This window comes from Aotus nancymaae, unplaced genomic scaffold (assembly GCF_030222135.1).
Source record: "Aotus nancymaae isolate 86718 unplaced genomic scaffold, 86718_ANA_hifiasm-v0.15.2.pri h1tg000108l, whole genome shotgun sequence".
NCBI classification, from domain to species: Eukaryota; Metazoa; Chordata; class Mammalia; order Primates; family Aotidae; genus Aotus; species Aotus nancymaae.
Window position 1 is genome coordinate 27352011 of NW_026988523.1, and position 22142 is coordinate 27374152.

A 22142-nucleotide genomic window follows, 5' to 3' on the forward strand; every position below is an offset into this window, starting at 1 on the left:
CCCCATGTAAACCCCTCATTTTGTAGGCTTCGGGCTTCCTCCTCTGATTGTTATGGAGCAGCCCAGCGGCTTAATAAAACTTGCGTGCCTGGCTTTGGGTCTACTCGTCCTGTCCCTCAGCTAACCTTTCACAGACCATAACAAGGCAGAAGTAAGGCTCAGCATCCAGTGAAAGCAGGAGACAATGCAGAAAAGGATGCATGTGAACAGCAGGTAGTTTTCTGCTGATTGCTTCTATGTCTTGGTGAAGAAGTAAAAGAAGTCATTAGCATAGCACAAGGTTGGGATTGGTGGGTAAGGAGGGAGATAATAAAAATAGGGGATGAAAAAGCAGTGTCAAAATTATTTAAGACCGTCATCATGAATTTAAGACAAGTCGGCACAGTTGGATTTGTTTTCTTGTAGACACACTCTGCTGTGCCAGTTCAGGGATGAGGAGAGCAGAGAATTTATTAGTGAAGAATTAGGTGTTCTAAGACTTGGATTACAGATAGAAAGAAAGGAATGGGCAGGAGAGTCTACACAAAGGATTGACTTACAGTGGTGAACCATGGAATCTAATTTGGTTATGGCGGGAAGAGAGAAAGTGAAGGGAAAAGAATAGTGAAAAAGTATCAGGGTCATTGAATATTTGGAACAAATGTAGTAGAGTAAGTGAGTTAAAAAGATTGTTGAAATAGTCTAGAGTGTGATGCTTAAAATTTAGATATTTCAGGTAGTGTAGCAATTGGAAATGACAAGGTTTAGATAGACTAGAATCAATAGTGGAGACCAGCAGTAGCTCACAGGGACATCTGTGGTTTCTTGATTGGAATAGCTTCTCTAGTTTCTTGATTGAATGCACATAGCTATGTGCATTCCCATTGGCTTCTGAACCACCATCAGTAAGTTTCATCTTAGTGAGATCCTTAGGCTGTCTCTTTCTCCAAATTTCCCCATTAAATGTTAAATTTCTTTTTTTTTTTTTTTTTTTGAGACGGAGTTTCGCTCTTGGTTCCCAGGCTGGAGTGCAATGGTGCGATATCGGCTCACCGCAACCTCCGCCTCCTGGGTTCAGGCAATTCTCCTGCCTCAGCCTCCTGAGTAGCTGAGATTACAGGCACGCGCCACCGTGCCCAGCTAATTTTTTGTATTAGTAGAGACGGGGTTTCACCATGTTGACCAGGGTGGTCTTGATCTCTTGACCTTGTGATCCACCCGCCTCGGCCTCCCAAAGTGCTGGGATTACAGGCTTGAGCCACTGCGCCTGGCTAAATGTTAAATTTCTGGCTGGCTGGCCACTTTGTTGCTTGCCTGAGCTAGTATCCTCTAGACAATCTAGTCTTCTCTGATCGTTTCCCACTGTAATCTCTTTGTATTCAATAAGATCCTCAGGCATGGACTTTTCCAAGCTATTAAGTCACTCCCCTCCAGCAGGGCAGCAGAGCTTCCAGTCCACATAGACTGCCAGCCCATTCAGGGTTCAACTTCTGAGCCACAGAACTGGGCTGCGAGACAAAGGTGGATGAAAGCAGCCGCTCTCTTTTACTGAATATTATGAAGACTTTCTGGAAGAAATATTTCCCAACAGTATGCTGTTTGGCCAATTTCCAGAGACAACCAATCGTTGTTTTTTAAAATTTTATCCAGTTTTATTGCTCTCTTTTGGTTGGGAGTGAATGTACCAAGACCCTCAGATAACCATTCTCAAAGTCCCACCTGAACAAAATGATTTTGAATTATAATTTTGTATCTTCAAACATTTCAGGAGTTGTTACTTGGCAAAAATTATTCTTGATTAGACTTTTTAGAGTCTCCAAAATATTAAAACTGTTAAGAAGGTACCTAATTCTTAGTGCCAGTTTTAAAGGGAATTTACAACTACAAAAGTGGTGTTGTCGTATTAAGATGAGGACTAGACGACCTGCACTTGCTTGCCTTACCAAACAGCTGAATGCTTAGCTAGAAGAAAAAAGGGAGCTCCTCTCTTCCCTAAATGGTCCATTTCTGATTATTCCAAACTCAGAGACTTGGTGACTACAACAAGGAAATTAACAGCTTTTATTTTTCTCAAATAAATATTACATGATGAGTTGAGAATGTTATTGTGAAAACACTGATTAGACACTGTTTATTTCACACAATCTGCATGAACTTTGATATTTACCACAAAGGGCTTCACTAAGCTAGCTTCCCGTTAGTGCACTGAAATTCAAAGTCATGCTCATAACTGTTAATGAAAGCAGGTTCAAAGCAACACCACCATCACCGGAGTATCTTTAGTTTTATGCGAATGGGTCTATCAAGCATGTTGCTCTTATTTGGTATAATTCTAATCTCATGGGTATCCATTGTTGGGGGAGAAGGTAAGTTGAAAACAGATCTGAATATTTTAGTTTCTTTTCAAATATATTTATTGATTGTGTGTGCATGCATAAGTATATTTTTAAATGAAAAAATAGCTGAGAATAATTTGAAGGGGTATCATCATATTAATCTATTTTATGGAAATATTTTCTAACATGCAATTAGCAGGAATATAGAATGAAATTAATTCTCGCTATTCTCTAGGTTGCAAAGGGTAAATGGTCACCAAATAGATAGTGTAAAGAGAAGATAAAGGAGGGAAAATCTGTGATAATAAAGATGATAAGGTGAAGTATTAGTGTAATTCTGCATAAACTCTGCAATGCCACTGACTAGAAAAATCAACCTCAGATGATTTTGCCACCTTTAAAATGTTTTTAGAATTTTAATTTCATAGATTTGTTAATTTAAATTTTAAACGTTATTAAAATGAAGGAATTCTCATTTGAGTGTAATTATCATTCAACAGAGATAAATATATTTTAATGAAACAATAGAAAATATTATTTTTATGTGTAAACCAGTGAACTGCCAAGAAATTGCTTTTTCTGAGCTCTTCCACAAATGTGAAAAGTGAAATAATATATATCACCTCCTTATTAATACTGTAAACTGGTTCTTGTAATATTTTATAAACTGTCTCATTGTATTTCAGGTGGAAATTAAAGCCACCGTATCAAAAGGAATTGCAAACAAAATCTCTACCAAGGTCTAGGATACTGATTAAACTGTGTGTGTACATGGAGTTTCAATAATTGTGCCTTACTCTTTGATTTCCAGAAAGTTTTGTTTTACTGCTTTGCTGCTTTCTAATGTTTACAGATTTTTAAATTTTTTTGAACACTTTCTCCTCGGTCCTGAAATAAGAGAAAAATAGGAATAATAAAATGCTTTCTTTTTAATATATGCCCTTACAAATGTTGCAAAACTTTATTTCTACAGGCTTGAAATTCATTTAATTTGTTTTTACTTTTAGTAGTGCGTTGTAATCCCAGGAGTGTGATTGTATGAGTGTATTTGATTTTTCTTAAGTCTGTGTTTATGGTATTTATTAAGTGGCTTAAACATCTGTCACAAACGGTATCACAAGAATATTAAATGGGGTGTGGAAGCAGAGGAAGATAAGTGAAAATTATGAATGAGAATTTTGGCAATTCCTAACCCAGCAAAAAATATTCATGCTTCAATCCAGTCCCAGGATAAACTTCAGTGAAATTCTGTCTAGAAGTTGTCTAGGTGTTAAATGACCTGTAAGTGTGTGTTACGCTTTTGTTTAGGTGTCTGTTTAGAAACTGGCCAGAGGGCAGAAACAACGCTCGAGGGCAACAGTTTTGTACAAATAGAAAACTGCATGCCTCCAGCAGCAAAATATCAAGCAATATATTTATTAAGCAATATATTGTGCTTCATGCTGTAGCAGAGAACCTGGAAAGAATATGACAACCCCACCCATGCCTCACTACAACTTCCGGTGTCCTAAAAGAAAAGCATCACGTAAATAAGCAAATAAATTACAAGGTTATATATAGGGATTGTCTGTGAGTGTGTGTGTGTGTGTGTGTGTGTGTGTGTGTACAGTCATGCATCACTTAATGATAGGAAAACATTCTGAGAAGTGCATTAGGCAATTTCGTCCTCTTGTAAACATCATAGAGTGTGCTTACACAAACCTAGATTGTATAGCCTACTACCTCACTAGGCTGCGTGGTATAGCCTGACAGTCTTAGGACGCAAACCTGTACAGCATGTTACTCAGCTGAACACTGTGGGCAATGGGAGCACAATTGTAAGAATGTGTTTATCTAAACATAGCAAAGGCACAATAAACATACAGTATAAAACATTAGTAATGGTGGACTTGTATGGGATTCTTATCATAAATAGGGTTTGCGGGACTGAAAGTTGTTCTGGGTAAGTCACTGAGTGAGTGGTGTGTGAATATGAGGGCTTAGCACCTTACCATACACTACCTTAAACTTCATAAACACTGAATACTTGGGATAGACTAAATTTATTTTATTTATATATTTATTTTGATATTTTAGAGGGAGCAAGTGGTTTTTGGTTACATGGAGAAGTTCTTTAGTGCCAATTACTGAGCTTTTGGTGCACCTTATTTTAAAAACTTTTCTTCAATAATAAATTAACTTTAATTTATGGTAAGCTTTTTTAGTTTATCAACTGAAAACTTTTTAACTTGTAACTCTTTTGTGATAACATTTAGCTTACAACACTCTTTGTACAGATATACAAAAGATTTTTTTCTATCTTTGTTCTATAAGATTTTATCTTTTAAATATTCTATTTATTTATTTACCTTTTACACCTTTTTGTTAAAAACAGACATAAACACACACATTAGCCTCGGCCTACAAAGGGCAGGATCATAGGTATCACAGTCTTCCTCCTCCCCTCTGGTCCCTCTAGAAGGTCTTCAGGGCAGTAACATGCATGGAGCTGTCATCTCCTGTGAAACAAAGGCTTCTTCTGGAACAGTTCCTGAAAGAGCTACCTGAGGATGTTTTACAGTTAATTTTTCTAATGAGAAGAAGTGAACTATAAAATAATGATAAAAACTCTAGTATATTAAATACATTAACCAGTACCACGGTCATTTATTATCTTTATCAAATATTATATACTATACATAATGGTGTATACTATAGTTTACTGGCAATGCTGTAGGTTTATTTATACCAGCATTGCCACAAAAATGTGAGTAATACATTGCACCACGGCGTAACAGAGGTCATCAGTTGGTAAGAATTTTTCAGCTACATTGTAATCTTACCGAACCACTGTGACATAAGTGATCAGTCATTGACCAAAACATCATTATGTGGTAAATGACTGTATGCCTGTATGTGTGTTTGTATATATGCGTATATATATATATATATATATACGCATATATCAAAAGAAATAGATTCATAATATTCTATCAGAAAGTAGAGATAAGAAAAATTATTTTCTACTTTTCAAGTGGGTGTTTGTGTAATGGGAGGCTTGCAAAAGGACGATAACACTCCTAGCTTGCACCATTGTGGATGTGCACAATGGGTGTGTGATCAGTGCTGTAGAGGAAGTTCGGTAGGATATAATTGGATGATGAAAAATATGTAAGTATGAATGTATGAAAATCGAGTACTATAATTTTGCAATTGTGGAGGAGTGAAGGATACTTAAAAGGAGTTGTGATATGTTCATACTATCAAGACACGAGGGAGTCTTTCCCTCGGTATCTTCTCTAAAAATATCTAGTGTCACATTATAAACAGTTAGATAATCAATTTAAGGTTTCACAAGGTTAAATACCACAGGAATTATTTCAGATATTATACAACAATATAACTTCTAGGTAGATCAAAAGGAGAAATTTCCCTTGATTTGTCAGCTGAATTTCTGCACGCTTTTTCCTGATAAGGTGAAAAACAAAACAGTTTCTCAAGCAGCAATACTATATTGAGAAAATGCCTTGAGGTAAAAAAAAGAGCATTTCTGTACTGAGAAAATATCTTGAGCTAAAAAAGCACTCAAAGATAAAGTACATCAAATCCATAGAATGTACAATATCAAGAGTAAACCCTAATGTAAACTATGGTCTTTGAATGATAATAATATTGATGGTGAGGGGGGCTATTCATGTGGTAGGGAAGAGGAAGTGGTATATAGGGAATCTCTGTACCTTCCACTCAAATTTGCTGTGAGAAAAACTGTAAATAAATACTAAAGTCTAATAGAAATATGTGAGTATATATATACACATATATACATATATATAAACTGTAAATAAAAGTATAAATAAAAACTAAAGTCTAATATACACACATATTTCTATTAGACTTTAGTATTTAAGGTTTTATTTACAGTTTGTATATATACATTATATATAGACACACAAGAAAATAAAAGAGTCAAAACATATTGAGATTTCACCCATCTTCTACATTGTTTTAATACATCTTGCACCACAGTGCATATGGATGTACGTGTAAGTCTCTATATACATATATATGGTAGTCCCTTAGTATCCTGAAGGAATTGATTCTAGGACTCTCCTCACCCCCAGAAGATACCAAAACCCACAGATGCTCAAGTCTCTAAGAGAGAATAGTATTGTATTTGCATGTAACCTATGCATATCCTCCCATGTAATTTAAACCATCTCAAGATTATTTATAATACCTAATATAATGTAAATACTATATAAATAGTTGTTATCTTTTTATTACATCATTTTTATTGTTTTATTATCTTTTTATTGTTTTTTCCTTTTTCAAATGTTTTGGTACAGCAGTATAAATACATATTTATATGTACAACACTTACCAAAATTTAGCTCTAATTTAATCTTGGTTGAGTTGTTCTTAGTGATTTTCTTGTAGTCTCTAAATTATTTTCACTGAAACTATATAAACTTCGTAACAAGAAAATAATCAAAATCTTAATAAACAAAAAACAAACTACTTACTCAACATTTTTACAGCACCAGAAAAAAAAAAACAGGACAGAGTTTCTGGTGGAGATACCTATGACAGTTGATGAGAATAGAGAAAAGACGTAAATCTGAGAGGTGAGAATAAGCCTATCACTCCTCTGCTGTACACTACATAGGTCAGGGAGATTTGCCACTCTTACAATCTGTCTTCATTCTTAAATTGTTGTGTGAGGGTTTTCTTCCTGAGCACATTGCAGAAGAGTTCATATTTCATATCACTCCAAAATATAAATATCATATTAATTGACAATGACCTCCTCAAATACTCTTGTACTCTTTAACAGTGATCTTTCTTTGTCTCAAATTAGTACACTGGAAAGCATTTAAGCTAAAGGTATTTAAGCTGAAGGAAAGAAAAAACTATAATTGAGATGATTAAAGCATAATCTAGTGATTCATCGATGTAGTTTATCATGTAATTCTTCAGTTTTGTGTTATTTTTCCCAGCAACACTTTGTGATTTTCCAAAAATAAACCATGGAATTCTGTATGATGAAGAAAATTATAAGCCATTTTCCCAAGTTCCTATAGGGGAAGTTTTCTATTACTCCTGTGAATATAATTTTATGTCTCCTTCAAAATCCTTTTGGACTCGCATAACATGCACAGAAGAAGGATGGTCACCAACACCAAAGTGTCTCAGTGAGTAAACGCCCTGATCATTACATGGATTTCTTTAAGTGAATAGAGAAGGATGTGCCAGACAAGATCATAAGGGCATGATAATGACGGGCAGTGACCAGAGGAGCTGGAAAGATGGGAGACGTAGTCCTCTCTTTGCGATGCCTCTTGTGAGAACTAAATGAAGAATAAATATGTCAACTGTCTTGTATTACCTAGAAATGCTCTATGCATTGAAATACATTAATTTTAAAAATAATAATTAATTATGATTAGTATATTTGACTGCTAATATTTCTTTACTAATATCATTTGGTAGCAGCCATATCATAGCTTTCCTTTAAAGAAAGTCAACTTTATACATTTTTTTGTTTTGAATTTACCGTTCTCTTGCACATTGCAAGGTGAGGTTTAGTATTTTCACCTTTATATGTTTAGTAAATCATTTCTTTGGACCTTCAAAGTGTAGCTATATTTATCCTCCAATAAATGTAGAGAACAGACTCCAGTGACAACAGGTGTGTTAAAAAGAGAAAAACAATGGGAGAGAGAATAGATGAGGCAACAAAGGAGATAACAATGATATTTCTCCTTTTGTAGGAAATGTTTATGAGAATTGAGAGAAACATTTATATGAAGATGCTGTTTTGTCCCTAGAAAAGTTTATAAACATAAAATATTTTATTATAACAACCATACAGCAGTAGCATGAAATACTTTCTTTTATATGTACATATATGGGAATAGAAAAATATATTTCATCATATATACAGTAACATGACCAAATTCTTTTGAAAATATTTACACATGATTTCAGTTTTCAAAGTTTCCAACTCTTAATAAAATATTTTAAAATGCAATTGAACTTTTTTTGCTACTTTCATCTCATACATTAAAAAATTTTCGGTCCTTAGGAATATGTTTCTTTCCTTTTGTGGAAAATGGTCATTCTGACTCTTCAGGACGAACACATCTGGAAGGTGATACCGTACAAATTGTTTGCAATGCAGGATACAGCCTTCAAAAAAATAACAACAACATTTCATGTGTAGAACGTGGCTGGTCCACTCCTCCCAAATGCACCTCCACTAGTAAGCAAAATTCTGCTCTCTCAGATCATGGTAACTTTTGTTAATTTTTTAAAGAAATAAATCTATTGTTGTAGGTTAAATATAGGTTTCACCACTACTTCTATCATTATTTATTTGATTTTCAGCTCCAATTGTGTCTAAGTAGATGTCCAATAACATAGTTTGCCTACCTATGTAAATCAAATGTATGTGATAGGTAGAAATATGAGACAAGAATACACTTTGAAGACAATCAATGTTAAGTAATACGTGTTTGGTATTTATATTATCAGGTTAGTTAACCATAAATGGTTACAAAACTGAGGTATTAAGTGAAAATAAGTCCAATTCCAGTTAAAATGTCTTAAAAGAGAGTTTTTACTATTTATCTTTATTTAAATTCATATGCTTGAGTCAATAAAGCATCATCTTCTAAGTTGTAAAACCTCCATACGTCTGAGATGTATGTTTGTTTGTGAGCGGCTTAGAATTTGGAAAATGATTCTTTTAGAAACCTGTGATATAAGTGATGGCACCTGCCAGTCCTGGGTGAACTCTTGTAATTCTTCATCTTTATAGCTCTTCAGTAATTGTTCTTTGCTCAGCCCAATGCAGTTCCATCCTATGCATGCACAGCTCAGTATTCAACTAAATCCTCAAGGAGCCTCATGAAAACTTCTATAGCTTTTTCTCTGCATACCACTTCGTTTCTGCTACTATTTCCAGTAACTTCTGGCCACCATAGTCTCCAAGACTGACCTTACTAATCTCAACTAAAGAAGACCACTATGTTCTTCCTGGGTTCTCCCTCCCTGCACAGTTTAGAGAAGGCCTCCCAGCAAAGAGCTGGGCTTTCATTGACTTTGCTTTATTATTCTTATTATTTTTTTTATTGCATTTTAGGTTTTGGGGTACATGTGAAAAACATGCAAGATTGTTGCATAGGTGCATACGTGACAGTGTGATTTGCTGCCTTCCTCCCCTTCACCTATATGTGGCATTTCTCCCCATGCTATCTCTCCCCAACTCCCCACCCCCCGCTGTCCCCCCTACTCCCCCTCAACAGATCCCAGTGTATAGTGCTCCCCTCCCTGTGTCCATGTGTTCCCATTGTTCAACACCCATCTATGAGTGAGAACATGCGATGTTTGATTTTGTGTTCTTGTGTCAGTTTGCTGAGAATGATGGTTTCCAGGTTCATCCATGTCCCTACAAAGGACGCGAACTCATCGTTTTTGATGGCTGCATAATATTCCATGGTGTATATGTGCCACATTTTCCCTGTCCAATCTATCATCGATGGGCATTTGGGTTGGTTCCAGGTCTTTGCTATTGTAAACTGTGCTGCAATGAACATTCGTGTGCATGTGTCCTTATAGTAGAACGATTTATAATCCTTTGGATATATACCCAGTAATGGGATTTCTGGGTCAAATGGAATTTCTATTTCTAGGTCCTTGAGGAATCGCCACACTGTCTTCCACAATGGTTGAACTAATTTACACTCCCACCAACAGTGTAAAAGTGTTCCTATTTCTCCACATCCTCTCCAGCATCTGTCATCTCCAGATTTTTTAATGATCGCCGTTCTAACTGGCTTGAGATGGTATCTCAATGTAGTTTTGATTTGCATTGCTCTAATGACCAGTGATGATGAGCATTTTTTCATATGCTTGTTGGCCTCATGTATGTCTCCTTTTGTAAAGTATCTGTTCATATCCTTCACCCATTTTTGAATGGGCTTCTTTGTTTTTTTCTTGTAAATCTGTTTTAGTTCGTTGTAAATTCTGGATATCAGCCCTTTGTCAGATGGGTAGGCTGCAAAAATTTTTTTCCCATTCTGTTGGTTGCCGATTCACTCTATTTACTGTTTCTTTTGCCATGCAGAAGCTGTGGAGTTTGTTTAGGTCCCATTTGTCTATTGTGGCTTTTGTTGCCAATGCTTTTGGTGTTTTGGTCATGAAGTCCTTGCCTATGCCTATGTCCTGAATGGTTTTGCCTAGGTTTTCTTCTAGGGTTTTTATGCTGTTAGGTCTTATGTTTAAGTCTTTAGTCCATCTGGAGTTAATTTTAGTGTAAGGTGTCAGGAAGGGGTCCAGTTTCTGCTTTCTGCATATGGCTAGCCAGTTTTGCCAACACCACTTATTAAACAGGGAATCCTTTCCCCATTGCTTGTTTTTATCAGGTTTGTCAAAGATCGGATAGTTGTAGATATGTTGTGTTGCCTCCAAGGCTTCTGTTCTATATCTCTGTTTTGGTACCAGTACCATGCTGTTTTGATTACTGTAGCCTTGTAGTAGAGTTTGATGTCCAGTAGTGTGATGCCGCTTTGTTCTTTTTGCTTGGAATTGACTTGGCTATGTGGGCTCTCTTTTGGTTCCATATGAAGTTTAAGGTGGTTTTTTCCAGTTCTGTGAAGAAGGTCATTGGTGGCTTGATGGGGATAGCGTTGAATCTGTAAATTACTTTGGGTAGTATGGCCATTTTCATGATATTGATTCTTTCTAACCATGAACATGGAATGTTTCTCCTTCTGTTTGTGTCCTCTCTTATTTCATTGAGCAGTGGTTTGTAGTTCTCCTTGAAGAGGTCCTTTACGTTCCTTGTTAGTTGTATTCCTAGGTATTTTATTCTCTTTGTAGCAATTGTGAATGGCAGTTCGTGCTTGATTTGGCTCTCTTTAAGTCTGTTATTGGTGTATAGGAATGCTTGTGATTTTTGCACATTGATTTTGTATCCTGAGACGTTGCTGAAGTTGCTTATCAGTTTCAGGAGACTTTGGGCTGAGACGATGGGGTCTTCTAGATATACAATCATGTCATCTGCAAATAGAGACAATTTGACTTCCTCCTTTCCTAATTGAATACGCTTTATTTCTTTTTCTTGCCTGATTGCTCTTGCTAGAACTTCCAGTACTATATTGAATAGGAGTGGTGAGAGAGGGCATCCTTGTCTAGTGCCAGATTTCAAAGGGAATGCTTCCAGTTTTTGCCCATTCAGTATGATATTGGCTGTTGGTGTGTCCTAAATACCTTTTCTTATGTTGAGATACGTTTTGTCGATACCTAGGTTATTGAGGGTTTTTAACAGAATCAGCCTTCAGAAAGTGGGTAATAAGATACTTCCGTGAGCTAAAAGAACATGTTCTAACCCAATGCAAAGAAACTAAGAACCTTGAGAAAAGATGTGTTAATTTTTAAGGGGATAAAATGTATAAGCATCATGATTGCCAACCCAAATATGATGCCATATAATCTGTTTATGTTGTTTTTTTGCATTTTATTAATTAATGTTAAATACATAGAACTGGTAATATTTATGCTACTCAAACTCAGAGAGAGATATCCAGGAAGACTTCCATTTATACTGACTTCCAGAAGGGAAAAAAAAGGTCTATCGGTGTTCTAGCAAAGGATGAAGAAATTTAAAACATCAAAGCTTGTACCTTACAAAAAAATTGTTTTATGTCTTTTCCTCAATATTACATTTAAATGTATTAAAATCAACAAAAATTTGATAACAGATTGTCTATTTGTTTTAAATTCATTTTGAAATATATTTGTATTCTTTTGATTTACTACTCAAAATGAACACTAGATGAAATGACTTCTTTTCTTTCTATTCAGGCAGTTCTTGTGTGAATCCGCCCACAGTACAAAATGGTTATATGAGGTCGAGACAGAAGAGTAGATATTTATCTGGTGATAGAGTATATTATGAATGTAGGAGACCTTATGAAATGTTTGGGGATGCAGAAGTGATGTGTGTAAATGGAAACTGGACAGAACCACCTCAATGCAAAGCTAGAGGATTATATTTCCTTTAACATTTTTGGAGAGTACAGCACGGTTAAAATATGTTGTTTTAAATAAAACAAAGTAATTTTTGTGTAATATATTTTTCAATTGCAAATGAAATGATTGATGATGCTTAAACTTCAATTATTCTTGTGAATGGAACACAAGTAACATGGTACATTATTTTTGAAAATATTTGACCAGATTAAAAGAAGAGTTGGAACTTGAAAAATAATGTATCTTAAGCCTTACAACACTCAGTTCTTTCTGAGGAATACATGTAATAAGAAATACATTGTGTGCATTTGACAGACATAAGACATATCTACTCTAAGATCTAGAATAGGTAGTTGAAGAGAGATCATAGGTTGTGATATAAATGTGGGCATCTTCAGTATACAGATTATATTCAAAGGTATGTGACTAACTGAACTCATCCAGGGAGCTACTGTATTTATAAAAAGAAGTCTGAGCACATAATCCTGGATCATTCTAATATACAGAGATGCAGTAAGGGAAACCAACAAAGGAAATTGTATCTTATCGATTTCCATTTTGTAAAATTAATGTTTGTCTGAAATTTTTCACTATTTTACTTAGAATCTACCTATGTTTTATATTGAAGCGAGTTTTTGTAGACAGCATATATGCATTCTGCCTTTCTGGGTCTGGTTTGTTTTTATGTTTATTTTTTGAAATTTTATTTTATTTTTTGATGGAGTCTTGCTCTATGGCCAGGCTAGAGTGCAGTGGTGTGACCTCGGCTCACTGCAATCTCTGCCTCCTGGGTTCAAGTGATTCTCCCGCCTCAACCTCCTGAGTAGCTGGGATTACAAGTGCATGCCACCATGCCCAGCTAATTTTTGTATTTTTAGTAGACAGGGTTTCACCATGTTGAGCAGGATGGTTTTCATCTCCTGACGTCATGATCCTCCTGCCTCAGCCTCCCAAAGTGCTGGGCTTACAGGCTGAAGCCACCTCACCCGGCCCTTTCTGCCTCTCTTGCCCTTTTAACTGGTGCACTTGGACCATTTACACTTAAAATAATTATTGATATATAGGGACTTAAACCTCTGCCATTTATTTGTTTCTGTTTGTTTCCTCTGGTTTCAGTCCTATTTTCCTATTCCTCCATTCCCCTTGGGGAAAATTTTTAATAAGATTAATTAATTTTGATTCATATGTATCATTTTTGATTGTATCTCTTTGTATAGCTTTTCTCCTCCTTTAAAAAGCTTGTGGCTCTAGGTAATACTATGTGCATGTAATAATATATCACTGTCTACTGGTACTGACATCTCCATCTTCTACTGAGATAGGAAAATCTTACTTTTATTTAGATCCATTTACCCTCTCCTCATATTAAATATAAATGCCATTAGTATTTTCTGTACATACATTCAGCACCATATTAAACCATAATTTAACAAACTTAAAAGAAAAAAGCCGGTTATATTGACTCCTCTTTTTATTCATTATATTGTCCTTTCCGTCTCCTAAAGTCTCAAGCTCTTTCTGCTCTCTCTTTATTTTAATTTGAAGAATTCCTTTAGTAATCCTTTAATCACAGGTCTACTGGAGAAAAATTCTCTTGGTTTCCCGTTCTTTGAGAATGTCTATATTTTCCCCTTTACTTGTAAAGGATAGTGTCACTGGTTATAAAATTTGGAATTGAAAGTTCTTTTAACACTTGAAAACTGTGCCACATGGTTATAGATGGAAAAACTCACTGTCATTAGATTTGTTGATCTCCTAGAGGAAAGGCATAGTTTTTTGTCTAGTTACTATGAAGATTTTTTTTCTTTTTCTTTAAGTAGTGTTATTTTAATGTCTTTTTTTTTTTGAGACGGGGTGAGTTTCGCTCCTGTTACCCAGGCTGGAGTGCAATGGCACGATCTGGGCTCACCGCAACCTCCGCCTCCTGGGTTCAGGCAATTCTCCTGCCTCAGCCTCCCGAGTAGCTGGGATTACAGGCACGCACCACCATGCCCAGCTAATTTTTTGTATTTTCAGTGGAGACGGGGTTTCACCATGTTCACCAGGATGGTCTCGATCTCTTGACCTCGTGATCCACCCGCCTTTTAATGTCTATTGGTATAAATTCCAATGTGTTTATTCTCTTTGGAGTTCACTCAGCTTCTTAAATATGTAAGTTTATGCCTTATGGCCAAAGTGGGAGGTTTTCAGTCATTATTTTATTTATTTATTTTTTCAGCCAATTATCCTTTCCTTTCTCTTTCTGGATCAGCATTATTTATTGTTGTATTTTTCTAAATGTCTCAGTTGAGATTTTTGTTTTCATTCTATTTTCAGAGTCATAATTTATATTGCTCTATATTCAAGTTCATGGATTTGTCACCTCCCAATGTATTATTAAGCCTATCCAGTGTTTTAAAAAATTTTTGTCACACTTCCATTTTATAATTTCTTCCAGGGTTTTTTTTTTTTATTATTATACTTTAAATTCTGGGCTACATGTGCAGGTCATGCAGGTTTTAAAAACGATCATCAATTTCAGAATCTCTGCCCTCTTAGTGTCACTCCAAAGAATGTTGAATATAAAATAAGAAACTTTCTTTGTTAGAGTTTTCTATGTTTACCATGTATTCATTCAGAAAGACATTTCGTATTCCTGGACTACTATAGGCAGAAATATTTGTTAATGTTTCATGTGTTTCTTCAGTAAGGACAAAAGAACTTAAATATATAACTTTCAGTTTGTAAGATTAAAATTTCTTCCAGGAATCATTTCTTTCCCCCGAAATCACAACACTGTTGATATTATATAAAGTGATGTGTTTATATTTGCCTTATTTAAATTTGTAGTTTGATTTGCTCTCCCAAGAAATCAAGTGATGAAATGATGTTTTTTAGATTCTACAGGAAAATGTGGCCCGCCTCCACCTATTGTCAATGGAGACACTACTTCATTCCCATTGTCAGTATATGCTCCGGATTCATCAGTTGAGTATCAATGCCAGTACTTGTATGAACTTGAGGGTAACAAGCGAATAACATGTAGAAATGGACGATGGTCAGAACCACCAAAATGCCTACGTAAGTCCTTTAATATACCCATGGAATCCTGGACAAATCAGTGTGATGAGTCTGATAGTTTGCTGTTTGTAACAGAATAATCACAGATTACTGAACAACTATTCTGCTGAATGCTTGCCTACCAAATATTTATGTTAGAAAGTAAAGAATTTTTTCTCCTTTCTCTTTATATTTATTTTATTTTAAAATATTTAGTTAACAAGTAAAAAATATATTTTCATGTTTGACAATATGCTCTTTTGATATATTTGTAGTACAATGATTACCATAATCAAATTAATTAGCACATTTCTTATCACCTATGATTACCATTGTGTGTAGGTGGGTGTGTGAGTTATATGTGTGTGAGTTTGTGGTGAGGATACTTAAAATCTGCTTTCTTACCAATTTTCAAATAAATAATACAATACTATTAGGTGTAAATATCACTAGATCTCTGTTTGATTCCAAGTTCTTACTCATATCATAGCTGAAAATTTGTACTCTTTGACCAATATCTTAAATAAAGAAAAATAGCAATGATAAGTTCTAAAATGCGGGGATCCTACAATGACAATTGACATAATGAACCATGGATAAAAAACCCTAATTCTCATACATAAATCATAGTACCTAATTTTCACATCATTTACCATTTTAACTTTATTTAAATCAATATGTTGTTTTTACGTAGTTAGTTTAGACACTGTTTTGAGAAATAATTCCTGAACCATCATATAACATTCTACTTGAAAATCTGGAAGTCAATGAAGAAGATTTGTATACTGGTTAATGCTTTATGTTCGTTGTTTTCTATTTTCAGATCCATGTGTAATATCACAAGAAATTATGGAAAAATATAACGTAACATTTAAGTGGTCGGCCGAACAAAAACTTTATGCAAGATCAGGTGAACCAGTTCAATTTGCATGTAAATATGGATATCATCCTTCACCAGGTTCTCAAGATTTTCGAAGAACATGTCAGGATGGGAAACTGGAGTATCCCACTTGTGTAAGAAACAATCAGAATTCAAATCCACACCTTTATTCAGAATATTATTATTAAATCAGTTCTCAATTTCATTTTTAAATATTGTTTTATTCCTTTTTATTTTAAGTAAAATTTTGGGTTGATTTGTTAGAATGTACTTATAATCTGAGACCCATGGCCCTCTTCTTAAAAGCTCTATATTAAAAGTTGGCAAATAAACTGTTGTGTCCAGTTCATGAAATTTGTATGACAAGAAATTAGATACAGTTTTTTTCAGACTTCATTTCTGTCCATCACTCTTAAATCTCTCAAAGCTTTCTCCATGACTGCTGAGGCTCATTGTTTTATAGTAAATGGAAAACATATTGTGCCTGATTTCAAAATTATATCACTTCACAAAGATGTAGAAACCTCACCAAGTCTTAACTCATGTTAGTAATAAGATACAAGTAATTACTACTTATTAATACATAAGTGCATCAAAATGATGAAATGGAGTTAATTCTATAAGATATCAATCTAGCACACATAATAATGCAAACTAATCATAAAGAGGATTTAAAATGTAATTCGGTATATAACTATTACAACATAGACATATGAAAAATAAAAATACAGTATCAGTTATAAACACGCATGCACTCACCTGCAAACACATAAATATGATAGTTTTCTCTGAATTAATGTTTATAGCAAAAATATTGCCAGGAAATTTAAAAGTGTAGCTAAAATTCTATATATGTGTTTAGAGATAATTGGGGTAAAAGTTGTAGTTCAGTTCCTTTGTATGTATCAGTATTCTCTGACTTTTCTACCTTTAACTTATATCACATTTGAACCTCAAGCAAAATTTATTTCACAATAATGATATCGAATGACCAAGGTGGTACATGTTGAGAATGACAAAGATGTCACTGGTAATTACCAAGTTATGTTTGTGATAATGTTAAATTTAAGAATATACGTTTATTCCTAAACTGTTTTAGTGCATTTGGGCCACTATAAAAAATTATCATAAACTGGCTAGTTATGAAAACTAGAAATTATTTCATACATTTTTAGAGGCTGAGAGTTTCAAGATTAAGATGCCAACTGATTTGATGTCTTGTAAGAACTTGCTCCCTGTTATGGAGATGGTGCCTTCCCACTATGTCCTTACAATCTAGAAGGTACAAGGGAGTTCCATGAGGCTTCTTTGTAAAAAGACTTATCCAGTCTGTGAGAATGGAATCCTCATGGCCTAATCACCTAAAAAGGCCTCACTTTCTGATACTATCACCATAGTGATTAGGATGTAACACATGAATTTTGGAGGGACGCTACTATTCAGATCATAGCACAGCATAGGCATGAACAAATATATTCCATGTAAATGGAAACCAAAAGAAAGCAGGGTGGCCATACTAACAATTAACTGAAATGGAATTTTAAGTCAAGTCTGTAAAAAGAAACAACGAAAGGTCATTATATAGTGATAAAAGAGTCAATTTGCCAAGAGATTATAACTATAGACAACATATATGCATCACCATAGGAGCAATGGAACTTATAAAGCAAACATTAATACATCTAAAGGAAGAAATAGACAACAATACAACAATAGCAGGGGGCTTCAATACCCCATGTTCAAAACTGGATAGAAAATCTCTCCAGAAATCAATAAAAACATTGGACTTGAACTATATGTTAGACCAAATGGATGTAGCAGATATATATAGAACATTCCATTTGACAACAGTAGAATAAGCATTCTGCTCAAGCACACAAGGTACATTCTCTAATATACATCATATGTTGGGCCACAAAACAAGACTTAAATTTTATTTATTTATTGTATTTTATTGTTATATATATTTTTTATTATACATTAAGTTCTGGGGTACACGTGCAGATCCCGCAGGATTCTTACATAGGTATACACATGCCATGGTTGTTTCCACCCCCTATCATCTACATTAGGTATTTCTCCTAAAGTTATTCCTCCCCAGTCCTCCTACATTCTGCTATCCTTCCCCTAGACCCACCCCACAGGCCCCAGTCTGTGATGTTCCCCTGCCTGTGTCCATGCGTTCTCATTGTTCAACAGCCACTTATGAGTGAGAACATGTGGTGTTCAGTTTTCAGTTCTTATGTCGGTTTGCTGAGAATGATGGTTTCCAGCTTCATCCATGTCCTTGCAAACGACATGAACTCATCCTTTTTCGTGGCTGCATACTATTTCATGGTGTATATGTGCCACATTTTCTTTATTCAGTCTATCATTGATGGGAGTTTGGGTTGGTTCCAAGTCTTTGCTTTTGTAAACAGTGCTGCAATGAACATACATGTGCATGTGTCTTTATCACAGAATGATTTATAGTCCTTTGAGTATACACCCAGTAATGGGATTGCTGGGTCAAATGGTATTTTTATTTCTAGATCCTTGAGGAATCACCACACTGTCTTCCACAATGGTTGAATTAATTTACACTCCCACCAACAGTGTAAAAGTGTTGCTATTTCTCCACATCCTGTCCAGCATCTGTTGTTTCCAGATTTTTTTAATGATCTCCATTCTAACCTGCATGAGATGGTATCTCAATGTGGTTTTGATTTGCATTTCTCTAATGACCAGTGATAATGAGCATTTTTTACAAATGTTTGTTGGATGCATAAATGTCTTTTTCTGCAAAGTGTCTTTTCATATCCTTTGCCCACTTTTGGGTGGGGTTCCTGTTTTCTTGTAAATTTGTTTAAGTTCTTTGTAGATTCTCATTATTAGCCCTTTGTCATATGGGTAGTTTGCAAAAATTTTTTCCCATTCTGCTGGTTGCTGGTTCACTGTAATGATTGTTTCTTTTGCTGTGCAGAAGCTCTTAAGTTTAATTAGATCCCATTTGTCTATTTTGGCTTTTGTTGCCAATGCTTTTGGTATTTTAGTCATGAAGTCCTTGCCTATGCCCTGAATGGTATTGCCTAGGTTTTCTTCTAGGCTTCTTATGGTGTTATGCCTTGTGTTTAAATCTTTAATCCATCTAAAGTTAATTTTTGTATAAGGTGAAAGGAAGGGGTCCAGTTTCAGCTTTCTGCATATGGCTAACCCCATTTCCCAAAGCTACTTATTAAACAGGGAATTCTTTCCCCATTGCCTGTTTATGTCAAGTTTGTCAAAGATCAGTTGGTTGTAGTGGTGTGACATTACTTCCGAGGCCTCTTTTCTATTGCATTGGTCTATATCTCTGTTTTGGTACCATTACCATGCTGTTTTGATTACTCTAGCCTTGTAGCATAGTTTGAAGTCAGGTATCGGGATGCCTCCAGGTTTGTTTTGTTTTGCTTAGGATCATCTTGGCTATGCGGGCTCTTTCTTGGTTCCATATGAAGTTTAAGGTGGTTTTCTTCAGTTCTGTGAAGAAGGCCACTGGTAGCCTGATGGCGATAGCATTGAATCTATAAATTACTTCAGTCAGTATGACCATTTTCACAATACTGATTCTTCCTAACCATGAGCATGGAATGTTTCTCCATCTGTTTGTGTCCTCTCTTATTTCCTTGAGCAGTGGTTTGTAGTTCTCCTTGAAGAGGTCCTTCATGTCCCTCGTTAGTTGTATTCCTAGGTATTTAATTCTCTATGTAGCAGTTGTGAATGGGAGTGCACTCATGATTTGGCCGTTTGTCTGTAATTTGTGTATACGAATGCTTGTGATTTTTGCACATTGATATTGTATCTTGACACTTGGCTGAAGATGTTTATCATCTTAAGGAGATTTTGGGCTGAGATGATGGGTTCTTCTAAATATACAACCATGTCATCTGCAAATAGAGACAATTTGACTTCCTCTTTTCCTAAGTGCATACCTTTATTTCTTTTTCTTGCCTGATTGCTCTGGCCAGAACTTCCAATACTACATTGAATAGGAGTGGTGAGAGAGGGCACCTTTGTCTTGTGCCAGATTTCAAGGGAATGCTTCCAGTTTTTGCCCATTCAGTATTATATTGGCTGTGAGTTTGTCATAAATTGCACTTACTATTGTGAGACGTGATCCATGGATACCTAGTTTATTGAGAGTTTTTAGCAGAAAGTGCTGTTGAAATTTGTCGAAGGCCTTCTCTGCGTCTATTGAGACAATCATGTGGTTTTTGTCTTTGGTTCAGTTTATGTGATGGATTACATTTATAGATTTGTGTATGTTGAAACTGCCTTGCATCCCTGGGATGAAGCTGACTTGATGGTGATGGATAAGCTTTTTGATGTGCTGTTGCATTCAGTTTGCCAGTATTTTATTGAAGATTTTTGTATCAAAATTCATCAATTTATAAGAAACAGTAGAATTTTTTTCTTTTCTTCTGTTAGTGACTGGTTGCTGGCAAAGAAGTTTCATTTATTAAAATTAGTTAGATGAAATATTTAAGCCTATACACTATGGTAAAATCAGTTTACATATACATAGTTTGGTCCAGCATAAACAGAGATGTATAGATTTATCAACAACATGCTGGAATTTAACCAGAAACCTAAAAATGCACTCGTATTTTTTCTTTTCCTTCCCACTACTCAAAATTTACATAAATAGCTTTTAAAAATATTGTGTACAAATAACTTTTCTGTATCTTCACTACAATAAGAAAAACTGAGAGCATTTTTATTATCCCAAAAGAAATAATAAATTATATTACAGAAGTTATAAATATTTAATCATATGTTACAATAATCAAAATAATATTAATGATTTCAAATATAACATGAAATGTAAAATCTCTATACTGTTCTTAGATGATTTTAAAAACTATCCATGAATATATATGAAAATAGAAAACCCTTGAAAGTGGTTGACAGACAAAGAAGAGAGATACTGAAGTGTAAAACTTGACTCTTTTGGCAACAAAAAGATATCTAGATTGAGTAGAAGAAAGGCCGAAGAAGGAAATGAAGGCACTTTTCATTAGCTACCATTTATAAATCAGTTTCAGGACACAAAACATGATATAAAACATCTGAAAGTGTTTTTGGTACACTTGCACAATTCTGCTAGAGACATATATTTCTAAAATGGGTTGGTCTAGAGCATCGGTAGGAAGAATATGTTCTGTAAGCAAAAGGATAGGATGTATAGCAAGGACTTTCTGGAGTACAACTGGAGAATTCTGAAGCTCTCAACAAGGGAAGAGGCTATGGATTAGGTAAACTCTAGCATGATCGCCTTACATGATCCCTGGAGGAAAGTAGAATGAGTAGGACATCACAACCTGTTTTCATTTTTTTGCTCAGTTAGCAGGTAAAACCATCCAAACTTATCATCTCATAGAACACAACGGGCACCCAAAACAGAGAACGCAAAACAAACAAAAAAGATGAAAATACAATGTGTTGAAGTTTATAAAATTATATATAATTTTAGAAATAAGTTAATGTTTGTATTTTACATGTGAATAAATAAATTAATTAAAAGTTTTTTAGTTTTTTTTGTTGTTGTTGAGGTAGGGTCTCACTCTGTTTTCCAGGCTGCAGTTCAGTGGCGTGATCTTGGTTCACTGCAGCCTCCACCTCCAGGGTGCAAGTGACTCTCCTGCCTTACCCTCCCAAGTATATTTTACAAAACACAAATCCAAATGCATCCTATGTCGAAATGTAAAACATAAAGTAATGAAACTTGTGGAAGAAAAAAAGAAAAAGTCTTTGTGAACTGGGGTTTGAGAAAATTGTTCTTAAACAGGACACCTAAAGGATGACCCATAAAAGAATGATATAATAATAATACTTTATCAACATTAAACACTTTTTCTCTGTGAAAGACATTCTAT

At 35.0% G+C, this 22142-nt stretch overlaps 1 protein-coding gene across 2 annotated transcripts; it reads left to right on the plus strand.

Annotated features, from left to right (window-relative positions):
- The first annotated feature begins 2170 nt into the window (after positions 1 to 2170).
- On the plus strand, positions 2171 to 16580 carry LOC135272209 (complement factor H-related protein 2-like). Of its 2 annotated transcripts, none has more exons than XM_064370420.1 (5): positions 2171 to 2345; positions 7292 to 7486; positions 8380 to 8586; positions 15207 to 15389; positions 16192 to 16580. In XM_064370420.1, exons 1-5 carry the CDS (start codon positions 2216 to 2218, stop codon positions 16434 to 16436), a joined length of 960 nt encoding a protein of 319 aa, XP_064226490.1. In that variant the 5' UTR covers positions 2171 to 2215; the 3' UTR covers positions 16437 to 16580. The 2 variants fall into 2 exon arrangements, with proteins under 2 accessions (XP_064226490.1, XP_064226491.1); XM_064370421.1 differs by having other exon boundaries at positions 2172 to 2345; positions 8380 to 8556.
- The last annotated feature ends 5562 nt before the right edge of the window (positions 16581 to 22142 follow it).